We start from the raw sequence: 14,629 nt of genomic DNA on the forward strand, positions 1-14,629 counted from the left end.
GGAATTTCGAAAAATCCCTTCTTAGTGTGCGTTTTCGTGACGTACCCTAACTGTGTACCAAATTTCAACTTTCAACTCCTAACCTTTTGGGCTCTGCGCTTATTATTATTATTATCATTATCAACTCGTCCCGATTATATATATATATATATAAATTAGTCATACATATGGAATAATAATAATTTATTTGTATTGAAATTAAAAAAGAGTTTATAGTTCTTTAATAATAATCAAGTTTATTAAATAATAATTATTGTTTTTAGAACTGAAGACAGGTATAACATAATGGGTTATTTGGAAGATGAAGCAATTGCACTTGCATTACAAACAGCAGAAATAGCATCTCGTAATGAAGTACGATCAAATTACAGTACAAGTGAAGAACTGATTCACAAGTTATTTGTAGCTATTTCAGGTTGGATTTTTATTTTATTAATAAAAAAATTATTTACTTTTAATTATAATTAATTAATCTTTAACAGAAAATTAAAAGTTTTATTTTGACTTTTTGTTTGTTTCTTTGTTTGTGTGTGTGTAAAAGGTCATCAAGATAAATATGGAAAAGTCACCATATAATGAAAAACAAAAAATAGAGGGAAAAATCAATATATTTTTACAAAAGTTGTATATAAGCAGTACACAACATAAAATAATTTCATTCTGTATGTAGTTTCCATCAACTTCCAAATTTGGTCTGCATGACAGTAGGCACATCAGAGACATTCTGGCAGATCCAGCAGTCATTTTGGCAATTCTTCCTGTTCTGAACAAAATTCTTCCCATCCAAATGATGCTTTTGTCATTCAGCAGAGTCTTAGCCTTCAGTTTTCTGTCCTTTTTGATATTCTCAATCAAGAGCTGGTGATTTGTAAGGACAAAAAAATGGTATTGCAGGTCCTTGCCATACCCATTTCTTTTGTGAGGTTATTCATGCATCATGCACCATCCTGATTGATCTTCTTCAATTTGGCTATGAATTCCACATTTCTCTTGTGATTAGAATGCATATTGTAAGTTGCCCTGTCAGGAATCAAATTGTCCTTGCTGTCAGATTCCCTGAACTTCTTGTCTATATCATAAACTTGCATCTTCTTGTACTCAAATCATGCTATGATTTGTGAGAACAATTTTCCATCCCAAAGCAATTCCAATGTAGCAGCTCTTTGGTAAAATTCTCACATGTCCAAGCAGGTCCCAGTTGTTGACTATTTGGTGCTTTCTTCTTGATTCTCTTGACACGTGTATACTTTCACCAACTGTCTTATGACCATGTATATTATATATAACTTATATAACCTACATACACACCTTGATTTATTTATGTAATAAAATTAGATGCTATTTTTTAAATAAAAACATGTGCGGTTGTAATGCGCCTTCTACTTGTGGAGCTAGATACGTTGTTTTAGATAGTTATACAAATTGATCCACAAAGGGTGCAAATCAAGCGTGTAGGTGTTCCCAAATATAGTATATGTTTGGGAGGCCCTCCTTACCAACATATTAAATCCTTGCAACACCCCCACGCTTGATTTTATTTGATTACACTGCATGTGTTTTTATTTAAAAATTGTCTTATGTTCTACTGTTGCTTCCATTCCAAAACGTTAATACACTTGGAACGGTCAGTTATTTGTAATAAAAAAAAAAAAAGGAATTTAACCGTTTTTTAACGAAAATTAGATGCTAAGTCATTAGAATAAAAAAGTCTAAGGATTATTTTTTAGTTAAGGAATTTGAATTTATTATATAAATAATTGTTTGCTTATTCTACAGTTAAATATTTAAAACTTCAAAAATGTTTGACTTTTTACAATTAAAAGATATCTCCTTTTTTATTATTTATATATAATATATAACATTGATTGAGATAAATCTTTATTATGTATATAGGGGTAAAGGAGGCTTATGGGGTAGTATAGAAAATTAATAGTTTAACAAAATAATTATATCATATATTTATATGATCACCTTTTTAATCTCATTATACATAATTTTTGATTAACTTAAATATGTATAAAGAAATTGTAAATCTTTTACATTTGTAGTTTGTTAAAATTTTAATAGATAGTTTCAGAAGTTAATTTAAGGAATCTTGAAGACCATTTGACATACAAATAGATGTTAATACTTGAAATTCTGTAAAAATATGATATATTGAATAATACTTGCTTTTACACCAATAGCAACTTTCACGTGCACATGAGAAAAAAGTTCCATGGCAGAGTCAACCTTTTATTTGAGACTGAAAGGACCAGTGAGAAGACACTTTTTTGTATTGTCTATTTAAGAATTTTCTTAAATTTTGTAAATTTTTAAAAATTTTTGTCCTGGCAAATTTTTACTCAATATTTGTGTTTAAATATCATCTGACCAATACATAGAGTTTGGTAGTACCATGAATAATGATATACAGTCGACCCCCCTATAATTACGGTCCCTATAATTACGATTCCTATAAAACTACGAAAAAATATACGTATTTTGGAAATGTTGAGTCGGATTAGTGTAGAATCGATTAATTTTATGGAAGAAAACCTTTCAATCAGCCGTAGTNATTTGAACTTGATTTTTTTTTTTTTTTTTTTAGTAGAATATAAGCTGATTATACAAAAATTTATCAGTGTACATTGTGAAGTTTAAATTCTGTAATTATTTAATTTATGAAAAAAATAAAACTTTTATAAGTTCTAAGGCATTTTGTTTATTACTTACACATGGTGACAAATAATAATTTTAAAAACCTTTTACAGCTAAATGATAAAAATTGCAAACTTAAGAAAGAAATCAGTAGACAAGAAAATAATCCAAGTTCCAGTAAAACAATAGTAGCATCTGTTTCTTCACAGACTGATGACTCTCTGAATAATACTTCAAGTAAATTAGAAAGAGAGTAAGTAATTATTATTTTTAATTGAAAGCATATTTTTTAAGTAATGGAAAAGTTTCTGGATTTAGTTTTTTATTATATTAAAAACAAGGATAATATAAATTTTATAATATTTTGTTTAGTGTTTAATTTTCTCTTAATATCCTTACACATCCCTACTTTATTTATAGCATATTTAATATTTTTACTGTTTTAAATTTAATTTTTGAATCTTTATGCATTAATTTAAATTTTATATTTCTATATTTGTTTATCACTATTTAACAACTCTTTTTAGGAAAAGAATAATTTATTCAAAATTTCAAAAGCCGAAAGATAAGCAAATGAAAAATAAGTTTTAAATACATTATTTTTTAAAGGTGCAAATGTACATAGATATGAATACTTTTATAAAAAAGTTTGTTTCTCAATTTCTGTATTTGGAATAAGATGCCACTTGGAAAAACTATGAAGAACTTTTAAATGAAATAAGTACAATGGTATTTTTTAGGATTACAGTACAGTAGCATAATTTACAAGGATTAAACATTATCAACTGTGTCATAATTTCTATCTTTTCATTACTATTTTCTTTTTATTATTATTTTTTTAATTTATTTTTATAATTTTACGGTGATTTTATTGAATTTTTTATGATAGAAAACTGTCGTTTTTATCGTCACTAACTGAATATTTTTATAATTTTACTTACTTTTGCACATGTTTTTTGTACAGTGGAACCTCGCTTAACGAGCACCTTGCATAACGAATAATTCACATAACGAGCAAAGCAAATTGTAAAAAAAATGATACTGTTAATGAGTGACGTTTTGCTAATGAGTGACCAGGAGAGGAGAAGTCCCAGATTGTGTGCATGCTCCATCAGTCTCTGTTTGTCACTCATTCCACTAGCATCTTTAGCATCTTTTCCAAACTTGTGTTCACACATATTATGTAGTATTATGTAGACACAACTTCAACAACCATAACCCATTATGTAGTAAACACACCAAATGATATACCAAATTCTTGGGCTATAATTAAATATTAGAAATTAATTAATTTGACTAGAGGTAGGCAGTTATGCTGTCATCTCGTATTAAATTTAATGATCAATTCCAAATTAAATTTTAGAAATGTTCAAATTAAAAATTAATTATTTATAATTATTAAAATTAATATGAGATAGCAGCATAACTACCTACCTCTAGTCAAATTAATTAATTTCTAATAGAGAGGTTGCAGCCAAAGTTTTCATCTCTAAAACATGAACATTGAACATTGAGTGCCACCATCTTGAAGCCTTGAAGTTTGACAATGGCATTTGGAACATCAAGCGTGATTCCAATGACATAACTTTTGGCTTGTTTGTCAGATATATTATCTGTATTTTTTTTTTTTTTTTCAGTAAAAAATTGAATTTGCATTTCAGGTTGGTTCATTCCATGTGAGAAGAAAAGATGATGATTCACGCTTCTTAACAATGTATATTGTTAAGGAGCATGAACATTACACATCAATTCCAGGGATGAAATCACCCTCTCTTTAGCTTGGCAAGTCCTATTCCAAAAAGAAGAGTGAATACCTCATCTACATTAAAGGATCAGGATAACTATAAAATATAAAAAAGGGGAATAACAATGCTTTTTTATCTTCAGTACTTATCCCTCTAACACCAACTTTTGTTTGTAAAAAATGGAAAACATTTTTTAAGACACAGGACCTTATGTAATGACTAGCTTATGAAACCAATATGCACGTGATTCCTTTCTATTTTCAAATTTTGTATTTTGAAATATCATTCCAAATGGCTGGTCTTTGTTTTAAATAATCATTACAAACAATTTTTAGCTTGAAAAAGGACCCAGGAGGGATCCAAAAACGTTTGCTTGGACAGTTATTTTTACATTTCATACTGGTTAAAGGTTTATGAACGGTAAATTGTATCTTACTCCGCTGTGTGATGATTCTTTATCAATGTATATTGTATAATTGTCTTTGAATAAATGCTATACATAAAATATTTTAGTATTTTTTTCGGTATGGAACACCTTATCGTATTGTACATTAATTTATATGGGAAAAACTGTTTCACTAAACAAGTGTTTCACATTACAAGTAAGATTCTGGAACGAATTATGCTCATTAAGCAAGGTTCTACTGTATTTTGTTATTGTAATACAAGTAGTTTTATTCCACATGATTTAAAACTAATTCAGCAATTTCATCCATATTGTCAAGATGTACTTTTCATTTAATTTTTTTTCATTTTTCCATCACAATTACTTCCTCTTTAGTATATCAAAGTCTACATATTTATTGACCATAAATTTTTAAAATATCTATGCAGTTTTCAAACTGATAATTGTGTACAGTGAAAAGAAGCTTCACTGTTGATCCTAGCACTTTTCAACATAATTACAAAAATTGTTCCTGTGGTACAAAAGTAGCTAGCCATCAGTAATGAAATATTATTCTGTACTATTTTTATCTTTGACATACACTGTATTGACATCTTATAGTAAGAACTGTGTGAACTGGCTGCTGACCTATCTTATTAACAAGATCATCTATATTTTTGGAAATTGAATGTCATGAGCCATAGATAATTCTCAGAACCACATTTGGTTTCAGAGTATGCAGTAATTTTTGAGAATATTGTTTCTACAAATAGAAAATTTACAGTATAATAGTTATAATATTTTATTAAGGAGATTTAATTTATTTTAATATAATAAACATCAATGTTCTAAAAAAATATGGAAAAAGTTTTTAATATTCTATATTTGTAGTAGATTGGAATGAAATAGAAATGTGACTGTTTTTTAGACTCATGCTCATTTTCAAGAAATTAAGAGAAACGAATATGATTAGAACAATGTAATAACAAGGAAATGTTTCCATGGCAATATATTTATCCTTGTCATTATGTTGCTATAGTAACTCTATTTAAAAATAGAAACTGGGAATGTGGAAATTCCGACATTCATGAAACCTTTAAAAATGGCAAAACAATTTAATTACAAACATTTTTGGTAATTTTTATTCATTTTTAAAGACTATCTTCAGGTGGAATACAAAATCGAACTTAGTGAAAACAGAGTAGTATAATGGATAATTTTCCAAACATAGAATGCCAGTTGATTTAAAATAATAGAATAAAATAAATACATAGTATGTAAATATTATATAAGATAGACATATGGAAAAGTTGCTTCTGGTTATGCCATGTCCAACTCAATGCAGGCTTTCCATTCCACAGAGAATGTTGATATCTTTTAATTGTTGAAACAACCCTGTCACACATATTTGTAAATGTATAGAGCTTCTGCATAACACATATGATGTCCATTTCTAATACTTTTGATAATTTTAGCATGTTGCCAGCAAACATCAACTGAATCAGAAAGAGCATAGGCAGCAAGGGCCGTGACTAATACAGACTTCTGGATGTTATACCTTATGCTCCTTTGGTCTAGCATCCAAAGATCTTAAAGTGATCCCAATGTATTGAAGGATGTGTGTAACATGCAATAAATATTTACTTATTTTTATATATATTTGTCTTATTATATATATTGTATTTTTATTTGTTGTTGTTTATTTTTCATTGTTAATCCATGTATTTAATGGTTTTTTTCATTATTTATCTACATATTTATTTGTAGTTTTATTTTATTCTATTATTTTAATTTAAACCAACAGGCATTTCATGTTCAGAAAATGATTCGTTATATTCTATTTTTGCTAAGTTTGATTTTGTTTTTTATCTGAGGATGGTCTTTAAGAATGACCAAAGACTTTTATAATTAAATTGTTTTTGTTGCTTTTAAAGGTTTCATGAGTGTCTGAGTAACTGTTTGTTTTTATTAATTCTTGAAGATGGATATGAATCTGAAAATGTTTTTTGTTTGAAAAGATGCACTAGATAGAATACAGTAAAACCTGTCTACGGAGACCATATGTGGTTCCTTTCAAAAAGTCGTATTTTAGACAGATGGTGCTGTAATATTGTATTTCCACATGTATTTTGCGTACTTTTTAGCCATTTCTACTAAGCAAAAACCTTGAGCAAAAATAAGCAAATCTTTTCAACAATAGAGCGATATTGATATTTTATTCTCATCAGATGACTCGATTAACAGGAGTCATTGTGATTTTATAAGACAGATTTAATACCAATGTTTTAAAAATTAATACAATATTTGCATTTTCTTGATTATAATGCACACTACTTTTTTCCAACATAATTAATTCAACTTGGTTCTCTTCATTCACTCTTTAGTTATGTGTATTACAGTATGTCATTGATATAGAAGTGCGTCATATATTTCTCTACCACTTCAGTTTTGGTTTTCATTAGTTTAATCTTATTTTATCTTTAAAAATACTGTATTTTTTTAAAAAATATTTAATATTTTCCTAAGTACAATAAGAAAAATTATTAATTAATAATAAAACAATTTTATTATTTTTTTTTGTAATATGATTTCATTACATCAATGACAATCGTAGAATTGAAAAAGGAAGGTTGCCTGTAAAACTGATTTTTGTGTTAATGCATTTATTGTGTCTTGAACTTCTAACAACAGCACTTTGTATTTCTTTCATTTCTTGGATATTTTCAAACAAACTGAAATGAATTTCCTTTGTATCTGGACTAATTCATTAACACCTGCACCTAATTTCAAGAGTAGGAGAAGTGCCTGTGATGGGTTCGAACAAGAGTTTAGACTAATTCATTATATTAGGAGGAGGAAACATTGTTGATATGGTTCGAACAGTAGTTTAGACCAGATATATTCGCAGAAGTGGTTGCTTATTAGTTATTGTATGTTGTTTCCGACCAAAAATCGATGCCTGTGGTTGCGTTATACAGATGGTTGTTTAATACAGGTAACTTATATGAAGACTATATATAAACTATTCCATGCCAGAAATTTTTGTCCATTTTGACAGGTGCCTGCGAATGCAGGTGTTCGCCTAAGCAGTTTTTACCGTATATCAATTTTTTTTTTATGTTTTTAAATTTGAGTAAAGATCAATAATTTCAAATAATTTCTGACTTAGGTTATTTAATACTAAAGATGTAATATTTTTTTTTTTTACATTAAACAAATATATTTGTTATATTATCTATAAGAACTCTACCATTATTTATTAACCTCAATTATTCAGAAATTTTAAGTTATTAGTTAGTTCAGTATTGTTTTATATCTGAAGTAGCAGGCAAAAGTAACGATAACTAAGATTAAGATTATTACGTTACAGTCACAAAATGCAAGAATTGGGTCCCCTTACTTCCAGACTAATTAGAGAATTTTTAGATGGTTCTAAAAATACGTTCAATTTCCCGCAAAAACGAAAAAAACTGCATCTGCGTCTTGCATGTTGCTTTCTCTTAACAATTCCATTGTTACATAACACTTCCATTGTTACTTAAAACTTCCATTGTTGATGGAAGTGTAAAGCCTTAATCCTGTCCCTCTCCCCTGTGGGAAGGAATTTCGAAAAATCCCTTCTTAGTGTGCGTTCTCGTAACGTACCCTAACTGTGTACCAACTTTCAACTCCTAACCGTTTGGGCTCTTATCCATAATGTATATAGAAGCCTTAATCCTGCCTCTCTCCCCCGGGGGGAATTTCAAAAAATCCCTTCTTAGTGTGCGTTTTCGTGACGTACCCTAACTGTGTACCAAATTTCAACTTTCAACTCCTAACCTTTTGGGCTCTGCGCTTATTATTATTATTATCATTATCAACTCGTCCCGATTATATATATATATATATAAATTAGTCATACATATGGAATAATAATAATTTATTTGTATTGAAATTAAAAAAGAGTTTATAGTTCTTTAATAATAATCAAGTTTATTAAATAATAATTATTGTTTTTAGAACTGAAGACAGGTATAACATAATGGGTTATTTGGAAGATGAAGCAATTGCACTTGCATTACAAACAGCAGAAATAGCATCTCGTAATGAAGTACGATCAAATTACAGTACAAGTGAAGAACTGATTCACAAGTTATTTGTAGCTATTTCAGGTTGGATTTTTATTTTATTAATAAAAAAATTATTTACTTTTAATTATAATTAATTAATCTTTAACAGAAAATTAAAAGTTTTATTTTGACTTTTTGTTTGTTTCTTTGTTTGTGTGTGTGTAAAAGGTCATCAAGATAAATATGGAAAAGTCACCATATAATGAAAAACAAAAAATAGAGGGAAAAATCAATATATTTTTACAAAAGTTGTATATAAGCAGTACACAACATAAAATAATTTCATTCTGTATGTAGTTTCCATCAACTTCCAAATTTGGTCTGCATGACAGTAGGCACATCAGAGACATTCTGGCAGATCCAGCAGTCATTTTGGCAATTCTTCCTGTTCTGAACAAAATTCTTCCCATCCAAATGATGCTTTTGTCATTCAGCAGTCTTAGCCTTCAGTTTTCTGTCCTTTTTGATATTCTCAATCAAGAGCTGGTGATTTGTAAGGACAAAAAAATGGTATTGCAGGTCCTTGCCATACCCATTTCTTTTGTGAGGTTATTCATGCATCATGCACCATCCTGATTGATCTTCTTCAATTTGGCTATGAATTCCACATTTCTCTTGTGATTAGAATGCATATTGTAAGTTGCCCTGTCAGGAATCAAATTGTCCTTGCTGTCAGATTCCCTGAACTTCTTGTCTATATCATAAACTTGCATCTTCTTGTACTCAAATCATGCTATGATTTGTGAGAACAATTTTCCATCCCAAAGCAATTCCAATGTAGCAGCTCTTTGGTAAAATTCTCACATGTCCAAGCAGGTCCCAGTTGTTGACTATTTGGTGCTTTCTTCTTGATTCTCTTGACACGTGTATACTTTCACCAACTGTCTTATGACCATGTATATTATATATAACTTATATAACCTACATACACACCTTGATTTATTTATGTAATAAAATTAGATGCCATTTTTTAAATAAAAACATGTGCGGTTGTAATGCGCCTTCTACTTGTGGAGCTAGATACGTTGTTTTAGATAGTTATACAAATTGATCCACAAAGGGTGCAAATCAAGCGTGTAGGTGTTCCCAAATATAGTATATGTTTGGGAGGCCCTCCTTACCAACATATTAAATCCTTGCAACACCCCCACGCTTGATTTTATTTGATTACACTGCATGTGTTTTTATTTAAAAATTGTCTTATGTTCTACTGTTGCTTCCATTCCAAAACGTTAATACACTTGGAACGGTCAGTTATTTGTAATAAAAAAAAAAAAAGGAATTTAACCGTTTTTTAACGAAAATTAGATGCTAAGTCATTAGAATAAAAAAGTCTAAGGATTATTTTTTAGTTAAGGAATTTGAATTTATTATATAAATAATTGTTTGCTTATTCTACAGTTAAATATTTAAAACTTCAAAAATGTTTGACTTTTTACAATTAAAAGATATCTCCTTTTTTATTATTTATATATAATATATAACATTGATTGAGATAAATCTTTATTATGTATATAGGGGTAAAGGAGGCTTATGGGGTAGTATAGAAAATTAATAGTTTAACAAAATAATTATATCATATATTTATATGATCACCTTTTTAATCTCATTATACATAATTTTTGATTAACTTAAATATGTATAAAGAAATTGTAAATCTTTTACATTTGTAGTTTGTTAAAATTTTAATAGATAGTTTCAGAAGTTAATTTAAGGAATCTTGAAGACCATTTGACATACAAATAGATGTTAATACTTGAAATTCTGTAAAAATATGATATATTGAATAATACTTGCTTTTACACCAATAGCAACTTTCACGTGCACATGAGAAAAAAGTTCCATGGCAGAGTCAACCTTTTATTTGAGACTGAAAGGACCAGTGAGAAGACACTTTTTTGTATTGTCTATTTAAGAATTTTCTTAAATTTTGTAAATTTTTAAAAATTTTTGTCCTGGCAAATTTTTACTCAATATTTGTGTTTAAATATCATCTGACCAATACATAGAGTTTGGTAGTACCATGAATAATGATATACAGTCGACCCCCCTATAATTACGGTCCCTATAATTACGATTCCTATAAAACTACGAAAAAATATACGTATTTTGGAAATGTTGAGTCGGATTAGTGTAGAATCGATTAATTTTATGGAAGAAAACCTTTCAATCAGCCGTAGTCCGTAAACTTGACACGTGTCGGGCTGTGATTGGAACGACTTGTAAGAAATCGGATTCCTAATAAATTGGAACATATCTATATCTTATAGGGGGGTCGACTGTAGTTGTTTAGGGCTTCTTAGTCTTTTATCATTGAATAGGAAAAGGCTGATATCATTATTGTTCCATGCATTCTAAGAGCAAAGATGATACAGCAAAAGAATTGTTGATTAAATGGAATTTATTTAGCCAAGTATTTGATTTTCTTTCCTTATTTAAATATAGTTTATTCATTTGTTCTAGAATGTTATATGTAAATTTGTTGTCATTGTTAAAGAATAAATAAAATCTTATCAGGCTTAATAGATAAATAAATAAAGAACTTACTGGATAATGTATAACTAACAAACACAACACCTTATTAATCCCAGCAATATTTAATAAGGTTCAAACTAAAAGAATGCTAAAAATAGAATACATTTATACATGTATTCTATTTTTAGCATTCTTTTAGTTTGAAATAGTTTAACTGATGAAGGCTGTTTAAAACAGTCGAAAACGTTATTATTCTTATTAAATATTGCTGGGATTAATAAGGTGTTGTGTTTGTTACTTATCAGGCTTTTAGGTAAAATGGAAAGAACCAAAATCTATTAACTTTGTGTCATATTTCTTGTTACCTGGTACATTTCTTTCAATATAAAATAATAACGAATTGCCACACACCGGAGTATATTATACAAAAAACTGCTCATAAAATCTTTAACCAGTGTGAAGCACAATCTATCAGTCAATACAAATGTTTGTATTGACTGATAGATTGTGCTTCGCACTGGTTAAAGGTTTTATGAGCAGTGTTTTGTACAATATAAAATAATTTTTGTAGAAAAATTATTTGCATATTTTCCAGATTGTGGATATAGTCCAATGCCCATATTAGATTTTCATAATAAACTGATGTATTGATTAATGAATTAAATATTTTTATGTGAATCCTGATATTTGATATTTTCCTTGAAGAATAAAGATTAATTAGATTGGTTATAATTGATAGTTAGATTGGTTATAGTTGGAGGTTTTTTCCTTTTTTAAGATGAGTTTTAAAGTTATTATTCCAATTAAATGTGACTGCAAGATATGTGATTTTATTGATTAATATCAGATTACTACATATTTATTTTATCTGAAAATTTGTAATTGTTTCTATTGATAAATATTATAATTTTTCTCTTGACAGATTTGATATTCAAATATATTGATTCCAGATATTGATTTAACTCATTTAATGTTGAAATGATATCCTTGTTAGAGCTAACAATTCCTTGTTTGTTGACATGTATAATTATATATATAATTTTATTATTAACCTTTATACCTTCTTTTACTACAGTAAAATTTGTTTTATTTTATAGATAAAAATTAAATAAATATGAAGATATTGGGTCTTCCTGGGATAAACCTCTTGTTAAAGTAAATTCTGTATATATATCATTTCCTAACACAATTCTAATAATTAGTAAATAGTGACAGTATTGACTGAAAGAAAGTTTTTCCAGCTCACTCTCTTCTCTAACTAGTCTGTAAGATTTGAGGTATAGACAGAGTTGAATGCCTTTTTGATGTCTATAAAGACAGCAAATATTTTGTGTTTAGAACTTAACTGGAATTGTATTAGTGAGTGTAACAAAAAGATTTCTTGTCTTATACCTCTGTTTTGGATAAATGCATATTAATATTCAAAGTTGAGATTGTTTTTTATTATTCATTTTTACTTTCCTTGCTGTTATACATAACAGAGGGAAAGTATGGTAGTCAGTCAGAAAGTGACCCCAAGATTTTTACATTTTTGGACTCAGGACCTTGAAATGTTGAGAATTGCAAAAAACACTTCATGGGTTTTTTCTGTATACATGGATGTTAGTGTATGGGGACACAATTTTGTTCACCCTCTTTTAAGCTTAATAACTCCTGTACTTTTTGTCAAAAATTTCTGAAATTTTACAGCAGACACAAAGAGGTGCAAAAATATTTTATATTGGGGCTGCAACTAGAAAATTGGCTTGCTGCTTTCAAGAGCATCAAGATGACATCAAAAATTGTGGACCCTCTACCAAACTTGCCAGAAATGCTTTAGAAAATGGTTACAATATATTTTTGACCAATGCCATCCTACTTCAATGATGTTCAGATCATAGGATTGTTTTTATATGGGAGTTGCTTTACATAACAACACTTAATTTGTGTAACATACCTATGCTCGACCTTCTGGAAATATGGTGCCCATTATACAGGTTAGCGCGATAATTTTCATTTGAATTAATTCTAAATTATATGTTATTTGTACTCTCCTTTTCTCTCAGTTTGTTTAATGTTTTTCAATGTATTGACGCATCTAATGGAATACGTTTTAAATTTACTGTATGGAACATATTAACATATTTTTTTAAATTGTAAGGTTCCGTTAAGATTCCATTATTCTATGCCTGAAGAAGACAATTTGTAATTTGTCAAAAGTATTTGTAATAATGTTTCAAACAGAAAATAATAACACCAACAGACAGTATTAGTATTTTTTTTTATATGTCAATTATTTTTCATAAATTAATTAAAACAATTAACCTTACAGCATACTATTGTTAAATAAAGATTAATAATTAATATTTTAAAATCATAATTATTTTATTATTCTAATTTTTACAGAAGTGGCTGATCAATTGCAGACAAACTGTGCAAGTGATCTTAGAAGTATATTGAAATCAGTGTTTGATATGAATTCATCTCATTCAAATTCAATAAAAGAACCAACAATTACTTTTGAAGAAAACATTTCAGAAGAAATTTTGCCAAATAATGAAAGTGAAAGAGAAATTCAAAGAACTGAGGAAATACCAGAAACATCTGCTGTTAGTGTATCAACTTCAGAAGATGATAGATTGTCAGTTGATAGTGCTGAGGAAGCTGTACCTGGATTAATTTTACAAGAAAATCAACAAAATGATTTACTTTCAGATTTACAAATTAGACAGAGAACAGATAACTCAGAAGGTAAATCAGATTGTTTTTAATACCAATAGTTTTTGATTTAAAATAAGCATAAATTCATTTAAAAATAAAGTAAATTTTAAACTGTTAAAAAACATTTTTTTTTTTTTTTGTGGTAGATCCTCCAAGATGGGTGCCAGATGAAGTTACAAAGTGTTGTATGGCTTGTAATGCCCACTTCACTTTATTGCGTCGTCGTCATCATTGCAGGAATTGTGGTAAAGTAAGTTTGTTATTTACTTCTCGTCAATAGTTTTAAATTCTACTGTCTGATCTTAAGTGCAGACATTAAGGGGTTATTAAATATGAGATTTAATTTCTTTTGTGTTAATTCACTTTGATACAATTTTATTTTTGTAATTTTACAAATCAGATAAACCAGATCTGTTTTAGATTTGATTGTTGAAATAATTCAAAATTATATTTCAACAATAAAATCTAAAACAGATCAAAAATATTCTTATGAATATATACATTTTACTTGAAAATTTTTTTTCTGTGTTTTTTATCTTCAAAATAATTGAAATTAGGTAAAATGTAAATAAAAT

At 28.2% G+C, this 14,629-nt stretch overlaps 1 protein-coding gene across 1 annotated transcript in view; it reads left to right on the forward strand.

Moving 5' to 3' along the window:
• The window catches only part of LOC111625788 (lateral signaling target protein 2 homolog), an 88,709-nt gene extending 74,375 nt beyond the window's left edge, over positions 1-14,334 (forward strand). The window contains exons 12-15 of the mRNA XM_023369006.1: positions 2,754-2,893; positions 8,770-8,921; positions 13,740-14,084; positions 14,201-14,334. Coding sequence (XP_023224774.1) covers positions 2,754-2,893; positions 8,770-8,921; positions 13,740-14,084; positions 14,201-14,334 — 771 coding nt within the window. The remainder of the gene's footprint in view (positions 1-2,753; positions 2,894-8,769; positions 8,922-13,739; positions 14,085-14,200) is intronic.
• The last annotated feature ends 295 nt before the right edge of the window (positions 14,335-14,629 follow it).

The sequence above is a fragment of the Centruroides sculpturatus genome, unplaced genomic scaffold (assembly GCF_000671375.1).
Source record: "Centruroides sculpturatus isolate CEXI.00-Female unplaced genomic scaffold, Cexi_2.0 scaffold355, whole genome shotgun sequence".
Lineage (NCBI taxonomy): Eukaryota > Metazoa > Arthropoda > Arachnida > Scorpiones > Buthidae > Centruroides > Centruroides sculpturatus.